This window comes from Anser brachyrhynchus (genome assembly GCF_964034855.1).
Source record: "Anser brachyrhynchus genome assembly, chromosome: 1".
In the NCBI taxonomy this organism is placed as follows: domain Eukaryota; kingdom Metazoa; phylum Chordata; class Aves; order Anseriformes; family Anatidae; genus Anser; species Anser brachyrhynchus.
The window spans coordinates 14,440,438-14,460,806 of record NC_137694.1 but is presented as its reverse complement, the minus strand read 5'-3'; the positions used below and the strand labels follow the sequence as shown (position 1 = coordinate 14,460,806).

At 40.5% G+C, this 20,369-nt stretch overlaps 1 protein-coding gene and 1 long non-coding RNA gene across 9 annotated transcripts in view; both read left to right on the top strand.

The window, feature by feature from the left end:
• The window catches only part of SRPK2 (SRSF protein kinase 2), a 144,805-nt gene that overhangs the window by 47,847 nt on the left and 76,589 nt on the right, over positions 1 to 20,369 (top strand). For 2 of the 8 annotated variants that reach the window (XM_080575350.1, XM_080575348.1), the window contains exon 3: positions 3,854 to 3,917. The exons of 1 other annotated variant lie outside the window; for it this stretch is intronic. In XM_080575350.1, the coding sequence (XP_080431476.1) occupies positions 3,880 to 3,917 (38 nt within the window). In that variant the 5' untranslated portion in view covers positions 3,854 to 3,879. Of the gene's footprint in view, positions 1 to 3,636; positions 3,918 to 4,306; positions 4,533 to 20,369 lie in introns of those variants that run through there. 5 more of the 8 variants (XM_080575351.1, XM_080575352.1, XM_080575349.1 and 2 more) reach the window with 4 other exon arrangements.
• LOC308187438 lies at positions 4,539 to 10,532 on the top strand. The gene is made up of 3 exons (XR_013944692.1): positions 4,539 to 6,438; positions 8,899 to 9,021; positions 9,303 to 10,532. It is a non-coding gene; the product is annotated as an uncharacterized lncRNA (long non-coding RNA).

The following is a 20,369-nucleotide window of genomic DNA, read 5'->3' as shown; positions in this document are numbered from 1 at the left end:
GAAAGGCACTTAGTGTAAAACTCAAATAGGTTTCCATCTGTCTAATCTTGGTGGTGATATTTCCGTGATCAGCTTTCTGTCTAGAGTGATAGCTGTGTTATCAGCGTCATCTCACGGGTGTGGTGTGGATGTATAAAGGTACGGATTTTCTTCTAAAAATGGGAGAAGTGGGTTCTCTTAGGAAATGAAAAAAAAATCTCAAATAGCAGAGATAAAGAATAGGTAAATCCCAAATAAGGGAATATCTCAAATTGACAGGAGAGGGAGAGAGAAAAGGAGATGACTTCCCCCCCCAAATTTAAATAATGTTGTGATGGAAATTTTATTAACTTGTGAATGGGACCCCTCATTAATAATGCCAGAAATTATTCTTACTGTGAGGTCTCATCTCAGTTAAATTGTCCTTATCACTGTATTAAACAAATTTGTTACCACTGAATAAAGGTGAAGTTAAAATGATGCGCTGGAATAGCCATAAAAGAAAAATGTTCTTGAGTAACTTGTAGAGCATCCAGGCACTTGAAGTTTGCAGCAAAGTAGCTTGGATTTTATTTTTAACATCTTGTAGACTGGTGTTTGCAGTATGACGTAAGTATAATAATCTCTAGGCATCCATTTTATATCAAGGTAATATGAAAAGCCTGTCTGGAAGCTTGCTTATGGAGTGCATCAGTTGATCACTTTATTCCAAGCTCTTTGGATTTTGTTTTGCTATAAAATCCTAGCCTTCTCGATATCTGTTTATTCAAAAGGAATGAAAAGTCATGTTGGATTGTAAGAGTGAGATACGTTTTCAGTCAGTGTCCAGGGTCTGTGGGAGGAGAAATGAGGTTCAGTTTGCACCACCAAACTGTTGGGTTTGTCTCTGTCCAGAAGCACGGGTGAGAAGCTGAAGAGCTTCTTTCAATGTGCAAAGCCCTCAAGAGCTTATTCAGCCAAAAAAATAAAAATAAAATATATATATATGTATAGCGTATTAAAGGGATATTTATTTTAAGCCATATTGGAGCAGCAAAGCTCTCCAAACTTGTAGGCTTCCCCATCCCACAAAAATGTCTTTGCTGTAGCCGTTAGCTTTCAGTGCTGACAACACAACTCTTACCAAGATGTGTAATGAAGCATCCTGTTCTTGTTGAACTGTATTGGAGGGTGTGAAGAGAGAATCAGGAAGGAATTACGGGTGTGCTGGTCCTCAAGAAAATTAAGTCTGAAGCTCAAGATACCGCCTGTGTGGATCAAAGTCATAGCGAAATGCAATGTAGATCTCCAAGCTTTGATGTTCCCTGTCTTAGAAATCAAGACTGGAAGAAAGGAAACAAAATTCACTCTCTGCATGCAGGCAGGCTTTCATGGTTGTGCTTGGCCATGTCCAGGAGAAAGGATTTCTGGCCTATTGAATGCCCGGAGGAGAGGGGACACAGAGGAGAGAGGTGTAGCTGCCTTTTGTGCAACAAGCGTGAGTGGCTTTGCCGTTGTGCCTTTTACAGCAGCACACCTCTGTCATGTCAAGTTGTTGTATATAGACACTTGTCAAAGCCACTTTTCTCTCAGTTATCTAAATTTGCTTCAAAGGCAGTTCTGTTCAATTTTTAAAGCTGAAATTCAGTGGAGTAACTTGGTGTCTGTTTATGCTACGTTTTGTATTTAAAATAGAAATATTTTTGCACAGAAATACTTTTGCAGTGAATTTGAGCCCTGTAGTAAATGTTTTTGACTGCACCCTGAGCCAGTTGTTTGATCTTTTACGCTGCCTTCGTGCAATTCCAACATGAAGGTGTTGGAAAATCCTGTGTTAGGATAGCCCTAAGCTTATAGGGTCAGCCTTCCTCTGCTGCTTTAAAATGATCTTTAAATTAAGGAACAATGTAACCTGCATATTGCATAATTTCTATATCAGCACCAATGTCCTAAGTAGCACTAAAGATCTGTTTTAAAACACGTCTGGTTGTATAGCTGGAAGTTAGGTGGTGTTAAAGCTGTTTGTGGGCCTGTATGCAGTACAACCTAGCTCTTAATGACACGTCAGTTATTTGACTGTAACGTGGCTGGTTCTTTCAGTGCATGGGTGGGTACTCAGTATTTCCAGATCTTACTCTGCAGCTCTAAGTCTTATTTCATAGCCACTTTCCAAACTGCACCGAGTACCAAATTAAGTAATTCTTTGTGTGTGTGCTCACCGATGTTTTACCATAGGTTATTTTTATTTTATTTTTTAAAAAAACATACCCTGTGGAGTCCAGTGGATGCTGTCATCCCCGTCTGATAGCAGGAGAGCTGAGGCATGGAGCGAGGGATGCAGGCGGCCTAAATCAGAACCGCTCTGGCCTTTGGTGCTGAGGTGCAAGAGGCTGGCCCAGCCGGCTCCTTCTCCGTGTACGGGGGTTGTCTCTCAGTGGCGAGCCAGCTGGGGATACGGAAATTTCCAAGTGTCTTGAAAGCTGTGAGAAGCATTTGCTTTGGATGTGAGAACTAAGACCATTTTTGGAGGCTTCTCTGGCCTGTGTTTTGGGAAGAACCAGTGGCATGTGCTTAGATGAGGCCATGATCGCTGCTACCTTGCAACCCTGCCACCGGAGCATGAGGATGCTAAACTTTAGTGCTAAGTAATAAGTATTAGATGTTTTTTATATATATATATATATATATATATATATACACACACACACACACCAGTTTCTCTTTTCCGTTTCAGAGATTTCTGAGACTTTGTGTTTGCAATATATGTAAAGAAAGAAGAAAAAAAATTCCAGGTTGAAGCTCTCTCATCGCAGAATGGTTAATCCCAAATTCCAGAAGTTCACTTCAGTTTTATAAACCACTGCACCTCGTCTTAATGCTGCGCAGGATTTACCTGTATTTCTATAGGTGGCACCACTATCTCCGGCTATGATAGGATCTTAAAACGATGCTCACGTTTGTGACATTATTCTGTGGGTTTTTCTGATCACAAACACCTTAGCCACATACATAGCTCCTGGTAATTCGTTTTTCAGCTGTCCCTGTATTTTGCTGGGAGATGAGCTTGTGAAGCAAGCCACAGATGGCACAAGAGCACGTCTGCCCCCCATGACGAGGGGTCTGTTAGGAAAAGCTGATCTGTTCCTGGTGGTTCCGTGCTGGGGCCTGTCAGCCAGCAGTTTTCTTACAGTAATATAATGTCAGCCCGGGTTTTGCTAGCGGGTGTTTCCCTCTAGCTGTTGTGAGTGCTAGATTGGTAATTAATATCTGTATTTAAAAAAATAAGGACTTTTAAATACTACTTTTCAAAGTGTATTTGAAGGAAATGAAATGCAGAGCGCTAGAAAAAATGAATCCCGGTACGTGTAGCGTGTCCCGTTTCTGATTCCTACCCATGTATTAAAGTACAGATTTAATACTTCATTCTTTGTGACAAAAATGATTCAAAGAGCCATATTTTTCAGGGCTTTTGAACTGAGGGTTTCCGAGGGTGTCAAACAACGTTTAGGTAATTAAACAGAGAGCTGCTCCGTGCCATAAATCATCGGTTTCCCTCTTTTCCCCCAGAAACTGCAATTCGTGCCTCAATTTGTAAGCGTTACGATAAGAATCGCCTGGTGCATGTGTCAGCCTCGCCTGGAGAAAGGCACCACCCCTCTGCCTAAAAGAAATGGTTCCTCCTGCTTTCATAAACAGTCATGTGCAGAGTTCAGCAGGGCCTGATGCCTCCGGAGCTTTTTCCTTCCCAGCCCGATTGAATCAGTCTTCACAGAAGTACTGTGAATCTTGTGGCCTCCTTTGAAACAAAAGGGATTAGGAAAAACTCGCTTGGTTATAAGACTTTGGAAAGCAAGGGCAGGCAATCTCGGTTGTGAATATTTTCTGATTTTTCCAGAAATCAAGCAGAAGATTGAGCTGCTGATGTCAGTTAACTCTGAGAAGTCGTCCTCTTCAGAAAGGTACAGCTACATCTTTTGCATGAACAATTAATGGTGTAGCATTGCAAAGAAGCAGCGCAGGGCTTTTTTTTTTCTTTTCTTTCCCCCCTTGTCGAGTTTGCTAATATCGTTTCTGTATTGCATGCTGGTTATTGTAATGTATTAATTGAACCCCCTGTTTTTGGTTAAGCTTTGTGCGTTTTTGCAAAGATTTATTGATTTCCTTTTTAATGAAGTCTACTCGGCTGCAGCATGCAAATCATAATCAAGCAGATCAAGCAGGCTGCTGGCTTGTGTGTACTGTTGTTGCAGACCTCGTTTTTTTTTTTTTTTTTACTTTTGTGCAAACAGCATCTCGATTTCTAAATTCATTTTTAAAGATTTAGTGTTTTTGTTGTGTTACAGGAAACCGTTCTACACTTACAAGGGGTTCTTTTGAATTAAGATTAACAGAAAATATAACTTGGTGGAGCATTTAATGTCCTGTTATGTGGAAAGGGAGTGTCCTTTGCAAAGTAGCTCAGGAATCGCAAATCCCCAAATTAGTCACATTCTGTAAGATAGATGTGATCCTTGTTCAAGTCTGTGCTAGGAAATGGAGCAGTCACTGCATGCAGTAATGGTTCATGCCTGCAGGTAAGGACAAAATGACTCATAAGTGTTTTTAAAGCAATTATTTTATCTGTCAATCAGATTAGTACAATTTTAAGTAGCTGTTTCATTTTAAAGAAATATTTTGAGGCATTAAATGCACGTTAAGTTTTCTGACATGAAATGACCTCCTTGTGATTATTTTGTTGTTTTTATGTGATCCAGCCTGTTCACTTCTGTTTTGCTTGCCACTGAATTTTAAGAGAAATTTTTATTTTGAAAGTTGCTTAAATCTGGAGCAGTATAATATTAATTTTATCTCATTACTTACAATAATCATGTCAGCTGTGTGCAAAAGACCAACCGGATGTTATATTTTGCCATTTTAATATTGGGCATTGGCAAAAAAAAAAAAAAAGATTATGAATTTTATGCACTCAAACTATGTGTTTAGCTGAAATTATTATCTAAAGTACATTTTATTGAACAGTTCAGCATAGAAAGAAATGATAATGTACTGAAAGCTGTCTTAAGGAAACAGGGTGAAAGACAAATCTTCCAAAATCAGTGAGTGCTGTGTGGAATGCATGGTTTAAAAAACAAAACAAAAAAAAAATCAAAAAGAGCAGCTTAGTTTGATTTATAAGTGTATTTGTGTAAGATGTGTAGAAGCAAATTGTATTGCCTTTCACTAGCTGTAATATAACAAAATACCAGCAATGAGAGATACAGAAAATGGTGGGGGGGAGTGGGTTGTTAAGTCACCTTTCCAAAATGGAGAGATACGAGAACAGCTTTGAGATACATTTTATTGATTTATTCAAAATTACTCATCATGAAAGAAAATGATGTTTATTTGTTTGCCTCTGTCCCACTGTGATGTCTAAAATTTTTAAATACAAGACTAATAAAATGGTGGTGATAACAGAGAGGATGATGGGGTGAAAGCAGTAGAGGAAACAGGTGTTAACTTGATTTTTGGAAAGGCTTTTCTATGGATTTGGCATTGCTGAGGAGGATTATGGTATATAATGTATGTATACATCTAGAAATATGAATTTTATGCAGCACCCTAAAACAGAACAGTCTGGTTTTGAGCAAAACATGCTCATAATTGAACCAAGGCTAGTCCTAGATGGAATGGTTCCTGTAAAGGATTATTACACATAATTAGAAATGGATACATCTGAAATTAATTTAAATGCCATTCATTAAAAAGTAAGATTTTGTAACAGCACGATGCATAATTTTGCAATAAAGATTCAAATGTGGATGTTGTGTACACACACGGGCTTCGCTCTTTTGAGGATTTAATTATGTGGTACCGTTCACCTGGAGAGTGATTCGGCACATCAGCTGCACAATTTACATGGTCGGTGATAAATTAAAAACAACAAAAAAACAAACCCAGAAACCTTTATGTATTATCTGAGATTTTTTTAAACATAACCACATTCTTTTCATGCATCTAAAAATAGACTGAATTCTTTTTGCGAGCTGTTATGAAACAGTACTGTCTGTCCTATTAGCTTCCAGTTCCTTTCAAGGCCCTTTGCAAAATTACTGTGTTTTGAAGAAAAAAAGAGAGTAGTGATGAATGTCTGAACTGCAAAACTGTCCTCAGACTGCTGTGTAGTGAGCCTGCAGTGTGTGTTTATAGCTCACATGCATAAAAACGTGCATGTTTTTGACAAAGTGAATTCACAATTGAATATTTTTTTCATTAATTTTTGCTCTTGCTTATAGTGGCTGGACTTCTTGAGAAGCTTGAGTTGTCCGAAATGCCAGGTGGGAGATCTAAAGGAGCCCATGGCTTGTTTCTTGTTTTCCACACAAGCAGGCTGCCAGACAGTGCTCGCATGTCAGGAGGGGAAGGGAGAGGAGGTGCTTTGTGCGTGCACAGAGACCGATGAAATAGGAACAGAGAGAGAAGCCCATCACTTGCCTTCTGGTTTGTTTGGTTTGTGTTTTTACAGGAGAGTTTGGCGTTTGTAGCTTTTCCAGCTTGCTCGGCAAGTTCAGTATGTTATCCTGTCCTAGAGGGAAGAAACAACAACAACAAAATGGTCAGAAGGAAGCTGGAAAATAATGGCTGGTTTGGCTGCTGTGGAAGCTCCAAGTGTTAGAAATCCTGCAGCGTTCTCTCGGAATACCTGGTTGTTAGGTTTTTAAGAGGCTTTTAGGAGACATTAGGAAGAAAGTGAGATGAACCTTTGTGGTGAGGATCCTCTGAGATGTTAAAGATATTATAGCCTTGGAAAGTAAATGAATGCAAGCCTGAGCTGTTTTTCTTAATGAGATTCCTCCTTCCTTTCCCCTCACCTCCTGCCTAGAAAAACTTTCATTTGGAGGGGGATGAGACGGGGGGATGCGAGACCTGTGTGTTGCTGTTCTGGGGGGTGTTTGGTTGGGCAGATAAAACGAGATAGCACCTTGATGTCCTGAAATGCTGGGTGTTAGTGCCATGCTCATCCGTGTTAGCAGCCTGTGGCAGCCCTCCCCCTGTGCTGGTGGGCAGCTGGAGGAGAGGCTGCCTGTGGACGTTTCGGGGCTCAGGTGGCCTGCACTAACTTGTTACGCCAACAGGGCTTGCTTGCATATCTGGGCTCTTGGAAATACAGGAGCCAATAGCAGGAGATGGGCAGAGGAGGCTGGTCTTGCAAGAACCCTCAAAGAAAGCAAAAACACTTTTATTTCTACTATCTCTGTTATGCACTCTTTCCTTCTCCTCCTTGAGTTGTAGACATTCCTTTTGCCTTTCCAAGGGCTTTGTAGAACTTCTTGTGAGTTTCTGTGCCATTTGGGGAAAAGTCATTCTTCCACCTGCATCATTTTCTAATGCTTAGACTGTTCTCTGACAAACATAATGCATGTAATATTTTTCATACTTCAGGGCAAAAAGCTTGGTGTTTTTTTGTTGTCATTTTTTTAAGCTCTGATTCCAGATTCTACATATGTCATCTTAGTGATGGACCTTTATCACAAGAAGTTACTGGTAAAGGCTGTTAGCAAGGCCGATACATCTGACATATTTGGTTCTTCTGCTGCCTTTCTGCAAAGGCTTCATATACATGTTGCTTTAAAATGAATTTATGCTTCAGTGTTCTTCCAGAAAATTGTAGAAATAACATCAAAAACAAATGATGGCAGCCAAACACTCATGAGCAGTCCTAAAGTAGATAGCCATTGTGTATATAATTTGATTTTCACCGTTCTGAGGGGTTCCATAAATAGCAGAAAAGGGAAAATACTTTCAAATGTGACAGTAGGACAGTGAAGTTCTTGTTCAGTGTGCAGAAGTATTTGGGGTGGGGTGGTGCAGGCAAGGTTTAAGGACAACTGTTCTTTGTTTTTATTTTTGTTTGGTTTTATTTAGCCGTGAGCTATCTATACCCCTCCGTCTTTCTCATTTATCTTTGCAGAGCAAGTTAAATGCATGTCTTAATGCTTTTACATGGTTTGTTCATCAGGTCATCTCAAGAATGCAGTCAGGGATAAAGTAAAGGAAGAGGAAACCTAAAATAATGGTGGGGAAGAAAAAAGATGGAGACCGAGTATACTTTGTTTTCTTTTTTAAGAAGAGATCTAATGTTAGTTGATTTAAGAGGCATTGTGAAACACTGATGTTGAAAGATTCCTTGGGGTGTAGGAACACGTGGTTATTTTTTTTGTTTGTTTTGTTTCCTTAATTTAATTGTGGATGCACTGATTCTCCTAAGGCAGAAGTGTCATTTGTAATGAATTATAGAAATAAAACACGTTTAGAAGTGGAAGAACCATCAGCTCACAACATTCAGTATGACCCGGCAGTGCTGTGTGTCAGATGAATGTTTTGGAATAATTACTGGATAACAGGGCGTTGTAAGATGATAATTGTATTGTTATTTGTGAAACTAACATTGAAACAAAAAATAATTATCAGAATAATGTGACTAAGTGTTAGTGTAACTGATTGAATAAAGATAGTTTTAAATGTATTTTTATCTTCCCTCTTTACATTTTTTATAATATAAAAGAAATACTGTTTAACTTCCATTACAGGTGGTTCAAGTTATTTTCAGTAGTTGTCTGACTTTAATTTTTTGGTTTTGCTTAAAATAATGCTTGATAACAGTGAACAATGTGTATTAGTTCCCTGTTTTCAAAATTGCAAGCTAATCCTGCTATTTGTTGTACTTTATCTTAGAAGTAGGGAGGAAATTATCCTATCTTCATGTGGGATGGAAGCTGTTTATCCAGGGAGGCATTTTCTTTGCTGGAGAACTAAATGTGTTCAATAACAGTGTGTCTGTGTAACTATATTAGACCAGATACTTAATTTCAGATTACTAAAATTGGACTGAAACAAATGCTGCCATTTGTGTTTTTTTCATATTAAAGGTTTCACATACTAATTGTTTTATTGTGACAGACTTAAGTGAAGTATGAAAGGATGCAGAGACTAGGGATGCTGCAGCTTGCCACTGTGCACGTTAGGAAAGAAAAACAGAAATAACATGAAGAAGCCACTTGCAGAGCAGCTTTTTCATTCAAGGTGATATTTTTAGGGTGCACTTTGTACTTTTTTTTTTTTTAGAGCTGATGGTGCCTGTATCAGCTCATCAATAAGGTTTAAAAAGGTTTAGAATTTGGAGTGTATTTTATTTTTCCATGACAGGATTTTTTTTTATTCCTGTTTCTGTCTGGAATTTCTGCTATATGTTAAGAAAATCACATATTTTGATATTTAATCACAAGTAAAATGTATCATTAGTGTCCCTATTTTTCAGATTATCTTCTATTCACTACTTAATATTTCTATTTTTTTATTTTTAGGAGCTTTTCATCATGCAGGCATCTGAGATATTTATTACAGGGAGGTTTCTCATACCTTCTGAAAACACAAATCTCGATTGTTGGCACTTACTGTTGGAACTAAGATGAGAGATCTTGGGGAAAGGGAGAGATTGAAGGTGCTGGGGAGCTGTATGAGATTCTCCTGTGTGAGAACTGTCCTTCGCTGGAAACTAATTCAAGCAAGCCAGTGATGATTATAACAGTTAATGGCTAAAAAAAGCATGAAAAAGATTGAAAACATACGCTTTGAACAATGTACTTTCTCTTTCCAAGCTAAATGTATGTATCCAATTCTACTTTGGCATAAAAGGTCAGAGAAAAAGTAATGTTTAATTTTAAGCAAATCCTTTCCTGTTCCGAATTTAGTCCGGTTTCATGACTTGAGACTTTTTTGCCTAATCACTGTCTTAATCGTGACTTCAGTAAAATTCCCACCGCAGGCCCTAGACAAGTGGTCTGGGAACACTGTCTGACAGATTGCACAAAACGCTATGTACCTATACCAGATTAATGCTTTTCTGTTGTCAGTGTGCTGTTACAGAACAAACTAATTCAAGGTTTTCTGCATGTTCTCATTCTGTACTTACAAATGAATAATGAAATGTTCAGATGTTTGTGTAATTTCATAAATTTACTATGATGTTTTTGCGCATTTTCATTGATACGCAATTGATGCAGTTGTCATGAGGTGCTAAGCAACAAGTTAAGCAAATTTGTGCCCATTTAAGCATTCTATTTTCTTACACACTTTATCTATTATAAGCATATTATCAGGATAATTGTAATATCTCAGCTCTGAGTTGCTGTGAGTCTTGCCATACAGCTTAGAGGATATCAATACAGTCTTTGCATGATTGAAGAATACCTCTTCTCTCCAAAGGTTTTGTGACCAGAAGGTGTCTTACTAGAAGTTCTTAGGAATTTTACACTCCTTACCCAGTTTCTAACCCAGATGCTTCTTATTTTCTTCAAGACTTACCCTTAGGATTGGGTAAGCTCTCTGCCAAAATCCAGTCAGTATTACTTTAAAAAAATATTTGAAAGACATCTCACCTGGGATGCCTACCAAACTCATGCTGCCGGTGGTGACTAGGTGGAAGGTGAATTATTTCCCTTTCTTTTGCCTCTCTCTTCCTCTCTTTTTATTCTTTAAAGCTCCGATTACAGAACAAACATATGGAGCTCCAAGTTCTGCCTGTGTTATATATGTTACAGTTGAAGGAGTGCCAGTTCTTCACCAGGTTCATCTACACAACTCTCCTCATCTGCTTATGGCTGTAGGTCCGTCAGGCTGGTTGATCGCTTCTCTTCTGTGACTGGACAGTGCTCAAGGCCAGAAGCACATCCCCAGCAGATGTTCTGTTTGTATGAAATTTTGGCCACTCTGTTTAACAGGATGTTCAGAGGGCACTTTAAATAACCTTTCTGTACTGAGTAATGCGTCCTAATTCTAGCTTTATCTTGCTGGTTTCCAAAACAATAAATTACTGTAGATTGGTGATACCCACATTTAATAAAAGATCATATTTGTGCCCTTGAAAGCTTGTGAAACACTTGTATATCAGTGTTCTGCTGGCTAATCTTTACAGACTTTTTTTTCTCCCACAACCCAGAGCAATGTAATTACATGGAAGGAAGAAGTTTTTAGAGCTACTTAGTTTGGCAAAGTGACATTGGAGTAACGTCAGATATTTTTAAAGTTTGGTGCTTCGTTTTTGTGAAGCAACTTCTTGGGCCCCAAATCTATCCTTCCTTCTGTTGTTCAGTGCTACTGTGCATGGGGATAGTGTATATCTTTTGGGGGGACAAGGGAACGTGTCCAGAGAAGGGCTGCGGAGCTGGTGAAGGGCCTGGAGCACAACTCCTATGAGGAGCGGCTGAGGGAGCTGGGGTTGTTGTGTCTGGGGAAGAGGAGGCTCAGGGGAGACCTTGTTACGCTCTGCAATAAGAAAGGAAGGCGTGGGGAGCTGGGGGTCGGCCTCTTCTCACAGGTAACCAGTGATAGGACTAGAGGGAATGGCCTCAAGTTGCACCAGGGGAGGTTCAGGTTGGAAATGAGGAGACATTTCTTCTCAGAAAGAGCAGTCAGGCACTGGGACGGGTTGCCCAGGGAGGTGGTGGAGTCACCGTCCCTGGGGGTGTTCAAGGAGAGGTTGGACGTGGTGCTTAGGGACATGGTTTAGTGGGTGACATTGGTGGTAGGGGGGTGGTTGGACCAGGTGATCTTGGAGGGCTTTTCCAACCTTAATGATTCTGTGATTCTAACACCATACTGGTGTAGAAGCTATTCTTAAGCTATGGTGTTTTTTTCTGTGGTGTCAAAGCTTAAATATTAGCAGTAGTTTTGGCAGAAGCTGAGAGAATCATTTTTGTCCTTGTTATAAAGAGGCAGTATTTTATTTTTAACCGTTACTACAGGTAGAGGATCAAAATATCCAACAAAGATTTTTTTTTTGTTGAAGTGGAAAGGTGCTCTGAAATTCATGACATTTTCAGTGTGCAGCCATTTTGTTACTTTCTATCCAGCATCATGACCACAGATTCTCATTGTCTTTTTTCCTTCAGCTGCTCTAGCCACTGCCCAGAAGCATTCACTTCCTGCCATGCCCCCATATGAAATGGACAGATCACCCTCTGTTTATTCCGTGCCATAAACTAGAATTGGAGATGTTTGGAATTAGCTGTTTTTCATGAATCCTTCTATAAAAGGGTTACCTTACCCATTGGAGACTGTGCGGAGGTATTCTCAGAGTGGTGCTTTGTCATCTCCAGTTTGCCAGTGTAAAGCCCTTCTGATGGGTCCTGCTGCTTATGTGACAAAAATCAGGAATTTCCTCTGCTGCCTGATATCTTAGCTGTGAGAGGTGTCTGCGTCTGGGAAAACTAATACTGCTTTGGATCAAGACTTCCCTAAGAGATATGAAAAAGATGTTTGACTGCAGTGATTCTGAAGTAAATTTTATCAATTAAAACATTTCTAATATAAGTAAGTGTCCAAAGTCTTTGTATACGTGGTTTGAAGTCTCACTTGGCTCCATCCCTGGTAATTCATGTGTCAGAGTATTGGTCTGGATGGCCAAATAAGAAAAAGATGGTCTTCCTCAGTATGCTTGTATTTCACAGCAAAAGCGAAAACACAGAGCTTACAAGGCAACAAAACCAAAAGTGAACAAAAAAATATCTTCCCTATCTTACATTTGCTATCTGTGGGTAGATTTCTGAGGCCATAAATTAGTGTTGACTCTATTCCTTTGGCACTGTGGCTGCAGTATGCATGTTTTTTTGTGCACACCACTAGTATTTAGAGGGGCAGGCAAACCTGTTAAATATGTTTGTGTAATTTAATTTACATCTGCTTTGTTTTATCTGTGTTTTTGCTTCATTTGTGTTACTCTGCCATTATAATGGTGTACAATTGAGTCCTGACTTCAAAAGAAAACACATAAAGACCCAGTAAAGATTCCTTTCAAACGTGGAATTTCAAGGGCTATTAAAAGAACCAGAGGACGTCCAATTGCAGTAGAAGGGTGCCTGAGAATGCTAATACGTTTTTTTTCTGCGGTCGTTTAAATACCGAATTGTTTACAAAATGTCGTAGCAGAACAGAATTGAGTGAGTTCCAGCAAATGCCAGGACACCGTAAACAGGCACAGGACTTTTCTCCTGAACTCAAATCAAGGGTGGATTTATACTCGTCTCCTTCCAAGTGTTACTGATAGCTTTGCTAAGAAACTTGTGTCCTTTCAGCCATGCCAGGTGTTAGAGGTAGCCAAAGCTGGAGGGCTCTGGGTCCCATGGGCATATCTTCCATCCTGCCTAAAGAGATAAGTGCAAGGCTGCCGCAGATCCTGAGTCCCCAGGGCCAGCCCCTAATGAGGCTGAGCGCTTATTCCCAGTAGGTGTGCGTGCGTGCACGCACACACAAAATGCACACGCAGCTGGCCACGTGGACCAGCAGAGAGACAAAACAATGCTTTTATTGGTACCCACGTAAGCATACACAGAGCACTCTTGACAGGGTCTGCGCAGGTTGCCCAGTCCTGCTCCTCCTTCCAACAGCTCAGGGTTGCAAGTCCCCCTCGTAGCTGTTTCAAACTGGTCTAGTAGCTGACGCCAAGGCCCAGTGGTCTTCCCTCATTGTTGGCCCCTAGACTCTTGAGTCCCCAAGGTTTGTTCATGCTCCAGTTGCTGGTAGGTAAGAGGTCTCTTATACCTACTTGCTGGCTAGTCTGGCTGGAAATTTGCTGAAGTTCACACACTCAGGATGAAAAGTGCACCCACAAGGAAGATAGAAATAGGATTTAATGGCAACATGAGAGACTGTCATAATCAACTGGAAAGCTCAGACAAACGTACTTACCAGCCATCCATCTGCACTGCCCCATTTATCCTCTTCTGCTGCTGTTTTTCCATGCTTGTTTCTCCCTTATCTACCTTTGTCCCTGTCTTTCTCCACCTCTAGTGCCTTTGCCTAATTATTTCATAATGTCTTCTGTATTCCCACGATCTCATAGTAAGTTTTACACAATCCCAAAGTGTTTTTTCTCCCTGCATCCCATAAATCTTGTACCCCTTAAGGCAATAACCTTTAGCTTTTACGGTGTTTCTGGGGAGAGAATTTCCTCCTTGACTCTTTTTGGTGGGTTTCTCACTGGGGGACAATGGTCTAATTGGTGGTCTTGGGAGTAGCTGATTCAGGTGCTCCATTTTCACTGATTAGCTTGCTAGGATTTCTCTGCCTGTTGTTTTTCCACTGATCCTTGCTGGCTCTGCTTTTATTGTGATTACCCTTTAATCAGATAACCTAACACTAGTCTCCCAGTCGCACCTGTCAAAACTGGTTTTCGGGCTGTTTGAATTTCTGGCAATCTGACACGGACATCCAAAAGATTACAATCAGCTGAGGATACAAAATCCTCGATTCCTTCGCTGCTACTACTCAGTCTTGAAATTTCAAGTTGGAGAGTTTTGGCTACTTAACTCGTTTGTAGACTTGCATTTCTGGAAAGGAAAACTGAGGTGTCTTCTTACAGTGTGTTAAATATATACTCTGTGCTTCAGATTTACACCTGCTGGAGTCGTTAGCCTCATACATCTAATGAAGACAAAGCTCAGCAATGACCACAAGCAAGTAGTGCTACTTACTCCGCCAAACTTGTCTTCTGTGCTTGTTGCAAAACCCACTTGAGGTAAGGTAGTGCAGAGTTATATAATAATAGGTAAGGCATTCTGGGGCATAATCCAGCTCAGACTGGCCATCCTGCCTCTGCTCCTCCTGGTCCAGAAAAGAAAAGAGCTATCTGATAGTAACAATTAAAAATTATTTCTTGTGCCAGCTGAAAAACAAACAAACGCATATCCTTGTTTAGAAGAGGAGTGGTGTCTCTAAGGTGGACAGGAAGGCTATTGTTAATTTGACCTGCAAGACCTGCAGATTGCCCAATTCCATTACAGGGTAGCTGAACAGGCAAAAAAAAACCAAAAAACCAACAAAAACAGACCCACACCACACATTAGCCAATATTTGGCTATCTGACATCTGTATTCAGAAAACCTGGCATGTATTTTTTCTAATATAAGAGCCCAAAAGCTAGCTAGTACTTGAGGCTTTGCCAAGTTGCTTCTCTCAGGAAGAAAAATAGATTATGTGATTTGAGGGTTGTGAGATTTTTGTGTGTGCACAGCCCTGTTTATTTACAAAGAATGTAAACAGAGCTCTGTTTGCTTGAGCAGAGTAGAAACAAAGTGCAACAGGCAGCTATTTTGCTGATGTTTTCAAGTCTGCCTGTCTAGCAAGTGCTGTACTTAGGGGGGGGAAAAAAAGAAATACTAAATGAAAAAACCACACGACTCTCCTTCCTGAGATCACACAGGCAAAGTATTTTTACTGTGTTTTTTTCTGCCTGCTACACAGAGGCATCTGTAGCTGCGAGCAGTTTTTCCCAACTCCTTTAATTTCATAATTGATATTTAGAAAATTCTTTAATGCACACACCTTACAGTCTGCCTGGATGTGATGCGTCAGTGCTTTGGACAGTGTTTTTCAGTTTATTTACAGCTGTTACATAAAAGAGCTGATGTTGCTTTTCTACTTGGACCAAAAAGAAAGGTATTCAGCCCAACCTTCCGCCCTGATCGCAGCCAAGTGCAGAATTATTTAGAGCGTAGCGTGATCACAGCCATCAATTTTTTCGGATAACAATGGCAGACTTAAAATATAACTTTCCAAAGAAGCCTCTATGCAGCCTGTAATACCATTATTTGCTCGCTGGACTCTGCGGTTTCCTCACAGGTCACGTTGCATGGCATCTCAAGACTCCTGCCCTTTACTGCAAATAGCTCTGCCCAGGCCTTTCCCGTGGACAGGTGGGAGCTGCTTTAGGATCTCTGTTTGCCACTTCCCAGGCTTCTGCCAGCTCTTCCCTGGGCTTCTCCGGAGCAAGATTCTTTAGATCTAACCCATTCTGTGTGCGTTTGTTTGTTTTTCTTCTAAATCACCGCTTTTTCTTGTACAGGCAGGCTGGCTGTAGGTTACCACACGATGCTTGGGCAGCCTGCTCGGTTGGACCAAGGCTTTTGTGAGTCGCCTGGATCTGACTGACACGCAGGCATGCATTTCCTTCCTTGGCTCCTGGAGGCTTCTGTGACTCGCACAGCTTCCTGCCTCCCTCAGCCTCTTCTAAGACATAGCTGTTTTGTCCATGACCAGCAGTTCATGCGTATGTCGTTGCCTGTAAGAAGAAATCTGAGATTCGTTTGCAGTGGAGTTTTATCTCAGAGCTTTCCCTTCGCTCCCTGCCTCAGGCCTTGTTCTTGTTGTCCACTCCTTGTATTCAGATACCATCTGCTCCCAGTCCTCTGCAGGCTGTTTGCTTTGTTATCCCGTGTTTGATTTTGTGCTTTTTTAAAGTTTATTTCTAAGTACCGATACATCGAAGGAGATAGGGATTATGTGAAGTGAAAGTTACAGACGTGAAAATACGGTAGTACTTCATGTACTTCTGTATATATGTTTTTTTTTCTTTGACAAAGGTTTTATAATAATCTAGGTATGTTAGCTTATAACAGAGTTAACAAGTGGAATAATAGGATTTATTCAGACATAGGAAAAAAAATGGTCCAATTGGGAAGACGGAAATGTTAGGGGCTTAAATTGTATTTAACAATGATAAAACACTACTGGTGTCTCTTGTTTATCTTGGCATTTGCTAGACTTGTGATACCGTTTGCCATAACATCCTGATAGACAAACTGATGAAGTATGGGCCAGGTGAGGAGGAGTGAGATCTGGCTGAACTGTTGGGCTTACAGGGCTGTGAGCAGTGTCACGGTGTCCAGCTGGAGGCCAGTCACCACCCAGTACTCCAGCGGTCGCCCTTTCCTGGGGCCAGGACTGTTTAACATCTTTGTTGGTGACCAGGGTGATGGAACAAAGTGCACCCGCAGTGAGTTTGCAGACAAAACAACTCCGGGAGCAGTGCCTGGTGCCCCGGCTGGCTGTGCTGCCTGGAGAAATGTACCTCGTGCAGTTCAACCCAGGGAAAGGCCGAGTCCTGCACCTGGGTGGGAACAGCCCCAGGCACCGGTAAAGGCTGGGGGCCCACCAGCTGGAAAGCAGCTTGGCAGAAAAGGACCTGACGGACAGCAAGCTGAACGGGAGCCAGCAATGAGGCCGAGCGCTGCCAGCAGGCCAAGGGAGGTGATTCTTCCCCTCTCTGCCGTCCTGGTGAGACATGTGGGAGGGAGAAAGAGAGGGATGAACTGGAGCAGGTCCAGTAAAAGGCCGCAAAAGATGATGAAGGACTCGCAGACAGCTTCTCCTGTCATATGAGGAGAGGCCTGGAGTGATGGGGTTGTTGAGCCGTGAGAAGAGACGTCTCAGGGAGATCAGCGTGTACGAACTGATCCTGATGGAGGCAATAAGGCGGACAGACCTGTCAGTGCTGCCCAGCGACGGGACAAGAGGCAGAAGGCACAAACTGAAATGCGGTCAACTCCGTACAGACGTAAGGAAAACGGTGTTTGTTATATCGAAGGTGGTTGAACACAGGGCGCAGGTTGCCCCGAGAGGTGAGGAATCACCATCCGTGGAGATGTTCAGCACCCAGCTGGACATGGTGCTGAGCAGCCTGCTCCAGGTGAGCCTCCTCCGAGCCACCAGGTTGGACCTGGTGACCTCCAGAGGCCCCTTCCAACCTCAGCTGTCCTGCTGCTCTGCGAAAACAGTATTCGGACAAAGGTTGCTTTCTGAAATTCAGCTAACACTTCAATAGGAAACAGGCATACTAGATTTCTTAAAAGCTATTAATTTTTGATTGAAAATAAAGCCTTCTTATATTAGGAGTTTGTTTTTCAGGCTTCTGTACTTCAACTGTAATCATAAGATTGGGCACTTTTAGCTGGTTATCTTTTTCTGTTGAAAGCACCTCTGCAGTAGCCAAGTAATTCACAAGAGAGCACACAGCTTTGTTTTGTATTGCTCTTCATATTCTTGTTTGTTGGCCATAGTGAAACCCAGCTTGAAAAGAAAAGCCAGTCCCAAAGATGTCCGTCTGGTCCAGTTCTTGCACTCTTGTTTTGTCTACGGCAGTAACAAGGGCTTCGCTAGGCTTACAACGCTTCTTTCTTTCTTTTTTTTCCTCTGGCTGTTTTTTAGGATTCACTTTAGTGCTCAGTGTTTTTGCAGTTTTTCCATCTGAGGAAGGGATTGGGGTCTCAGACCTCCAGGCAGAAGTTTTACAGTGGACTTGGAGCAGACGAGGATACTCAGTAAGGGAGGCATTTGCTTGCTGTTGATCATCAGCATCATGTATTTCAGAAACCCAGACTGTTATTGCTTCTTATTTTCTGCTGGCCTGAGTTATTCATAGCTAATTATGCTTTTCACCTAGTAAATGTTCAGCAGATTCTAAAATAAGGTTTTCTTTTTTTTTTTGCTTCATGATAAATTCATATCCATAATTGTTACGGAGAAAGCTTTTAACTGAATTAATTAACTTAATTAACAATGTGATAATTTAACTCCTTCAAGACATTTGACCGATTTACTTGTCATAAGCCAAACAATACTGAACCTTTCCTGTTCTTGGGCAATTTCATCTTAATTCACCAGTGACAAAGGTGTTTAAATATTATTTTAGTTTCTGTAGAAACTGTTGTGAGGCAGTAACTGGGCAAACTGCAACAGTTGCCTCATAATGAAACACCTAGAAAGTTATTTTTGCCCATGACTTCTATCTCAGTAATAGAAAGTAAACTGCAGATACTCAAAATTAAAAAATAAAAAAAAGAAAAAAATTAAAAAAAAAAGAAAAAAGAAAAAAAGGAACACTGTTCACTGCATATGCTTAGGATTGAAATTTGGTAATGATCATTTTTGGTAGAAAAAGAAGATTTGGAATACATAACTTATTTAGTGTTTTATCCTTAATTGAAATTAGAACAATTGTATTTCAAATAAATAAGGCTAAAACCTGCTAATTCTGAGTGTAATGCAGCTAAATGCCAGCGTGGGTACTGGTGCACAGGGATTTACTTGTAAAATCCATTGCACTGCATTGGTGTTAGGATAGGCCTGTTGTGATAATAAGTGGGCTACTGCTATTTTTGCTCAAATGTGAACTTGAACAATTTACATTGCAGCAGATAAAAGGAAGGAGACAACATTCCAGTTGGTGTTAAGTCCCACCTGCGTCTGTTTTGTGTCCTCTGTTTTGTTCCTTGCACTGCTTGGATAGGACATCAAGTTGCGATGTAGCTTTTCAAGTAGTGCTGGTGAACCTGCTAAACACTGAAGAAGAAGTAGGCAATCGAGAAAGAAAATAATTCCTGCTCAATGAGAGTGAATTTTTGGAAGCAGGGTTATGTGGTGGTCATAGGGGAAAATGACAAGAGTTTCATACTCGGTCTACTGGTCTACAGAATTCAATCACAGACTGCTTTGGGTGATCACACAAACCGTTTCCTATTTTCACTGTAATAAAATTTATGTTGTTTAAAGAGTTTTGAGATGGTGAACTTAGAATTAGATTCTGTAGAATCCCTTTGCTCTGAGATTTTTTTTTTTTAAAGTTGTGTGTGTATATGGGCAATGATGAGTGGCTTAATTTGTTTAAATTGATTTAGGGAGGAAGGGATTGGTGTATATAGTGTTGTTTTATTTCTTCCAGTAATCTAGTCCTTTTTTAATCAAGTCGTCTTGAGTTAGAAATCAAAGTTTTGTAATATAAAATGTAAGTGAGGTTTGAAAATCTTGAAGTTTCTTCTGGTTACTTTTCGGCATGTTTGTTAGTGCTGTTAGCATTCAATCCTATAATTTCATAGTAATGCAGAAGTCTGCTCTCAATCACAATTTTGTTTCACTGCATGCATTAGAAATTGCTGGATCTCCATCAAAATACAGAACAGGGTTCTCTTGGGCCAGACTGGAGGCTTTAAATTGCTGTTGTGTGGAGTTGTGTCAGCAAGTACCGGAGGAGATGATGTGTTCTGAGTGAGTCACTAACTGCGTGGTGAGATGGAAGCTGAAGAGTCCGTAAGTTTTTTCATTATTGTTTGGTTTGTTGATATGACTTCAAAATGAAAGTCTTAAGGGAAGAAGCAATTACTAGAAATTACAAAATGTGCTATTTATGTTAAAGTTAAGGAGCAAAAAGTGTTTTGAAATATGAGGAAGGGGCAGTAACATTTATACTGTAGAAATAACTACATCCTTTCTCAGTATCTTTTTTCCTAGTTTTATGGGCTTCATGCAACTTAATTTGGGCAGATATGTCTAGTTATTGCTACTTATTGCTCCAGTGTTGCTGACATGGCTAGTTTATTTTTTGCAAAATCAGTTAAATATACTGTGTTTTGCTTAAGGCATATCATGTATTCTTTAAGGTTTCTTGTTTGGTGTTTTTTTAACAGTTTGAGTCAATTGTACCTCGTTGTCTTGGCGTACTTCAGAACAGCGCTTGCTGATGTTGAACTGGAATCCGTAAACATAATTAAGACGGTGGTGGTGTTATGATGTAATTAGGTTCAGTAACGATATAAACACAA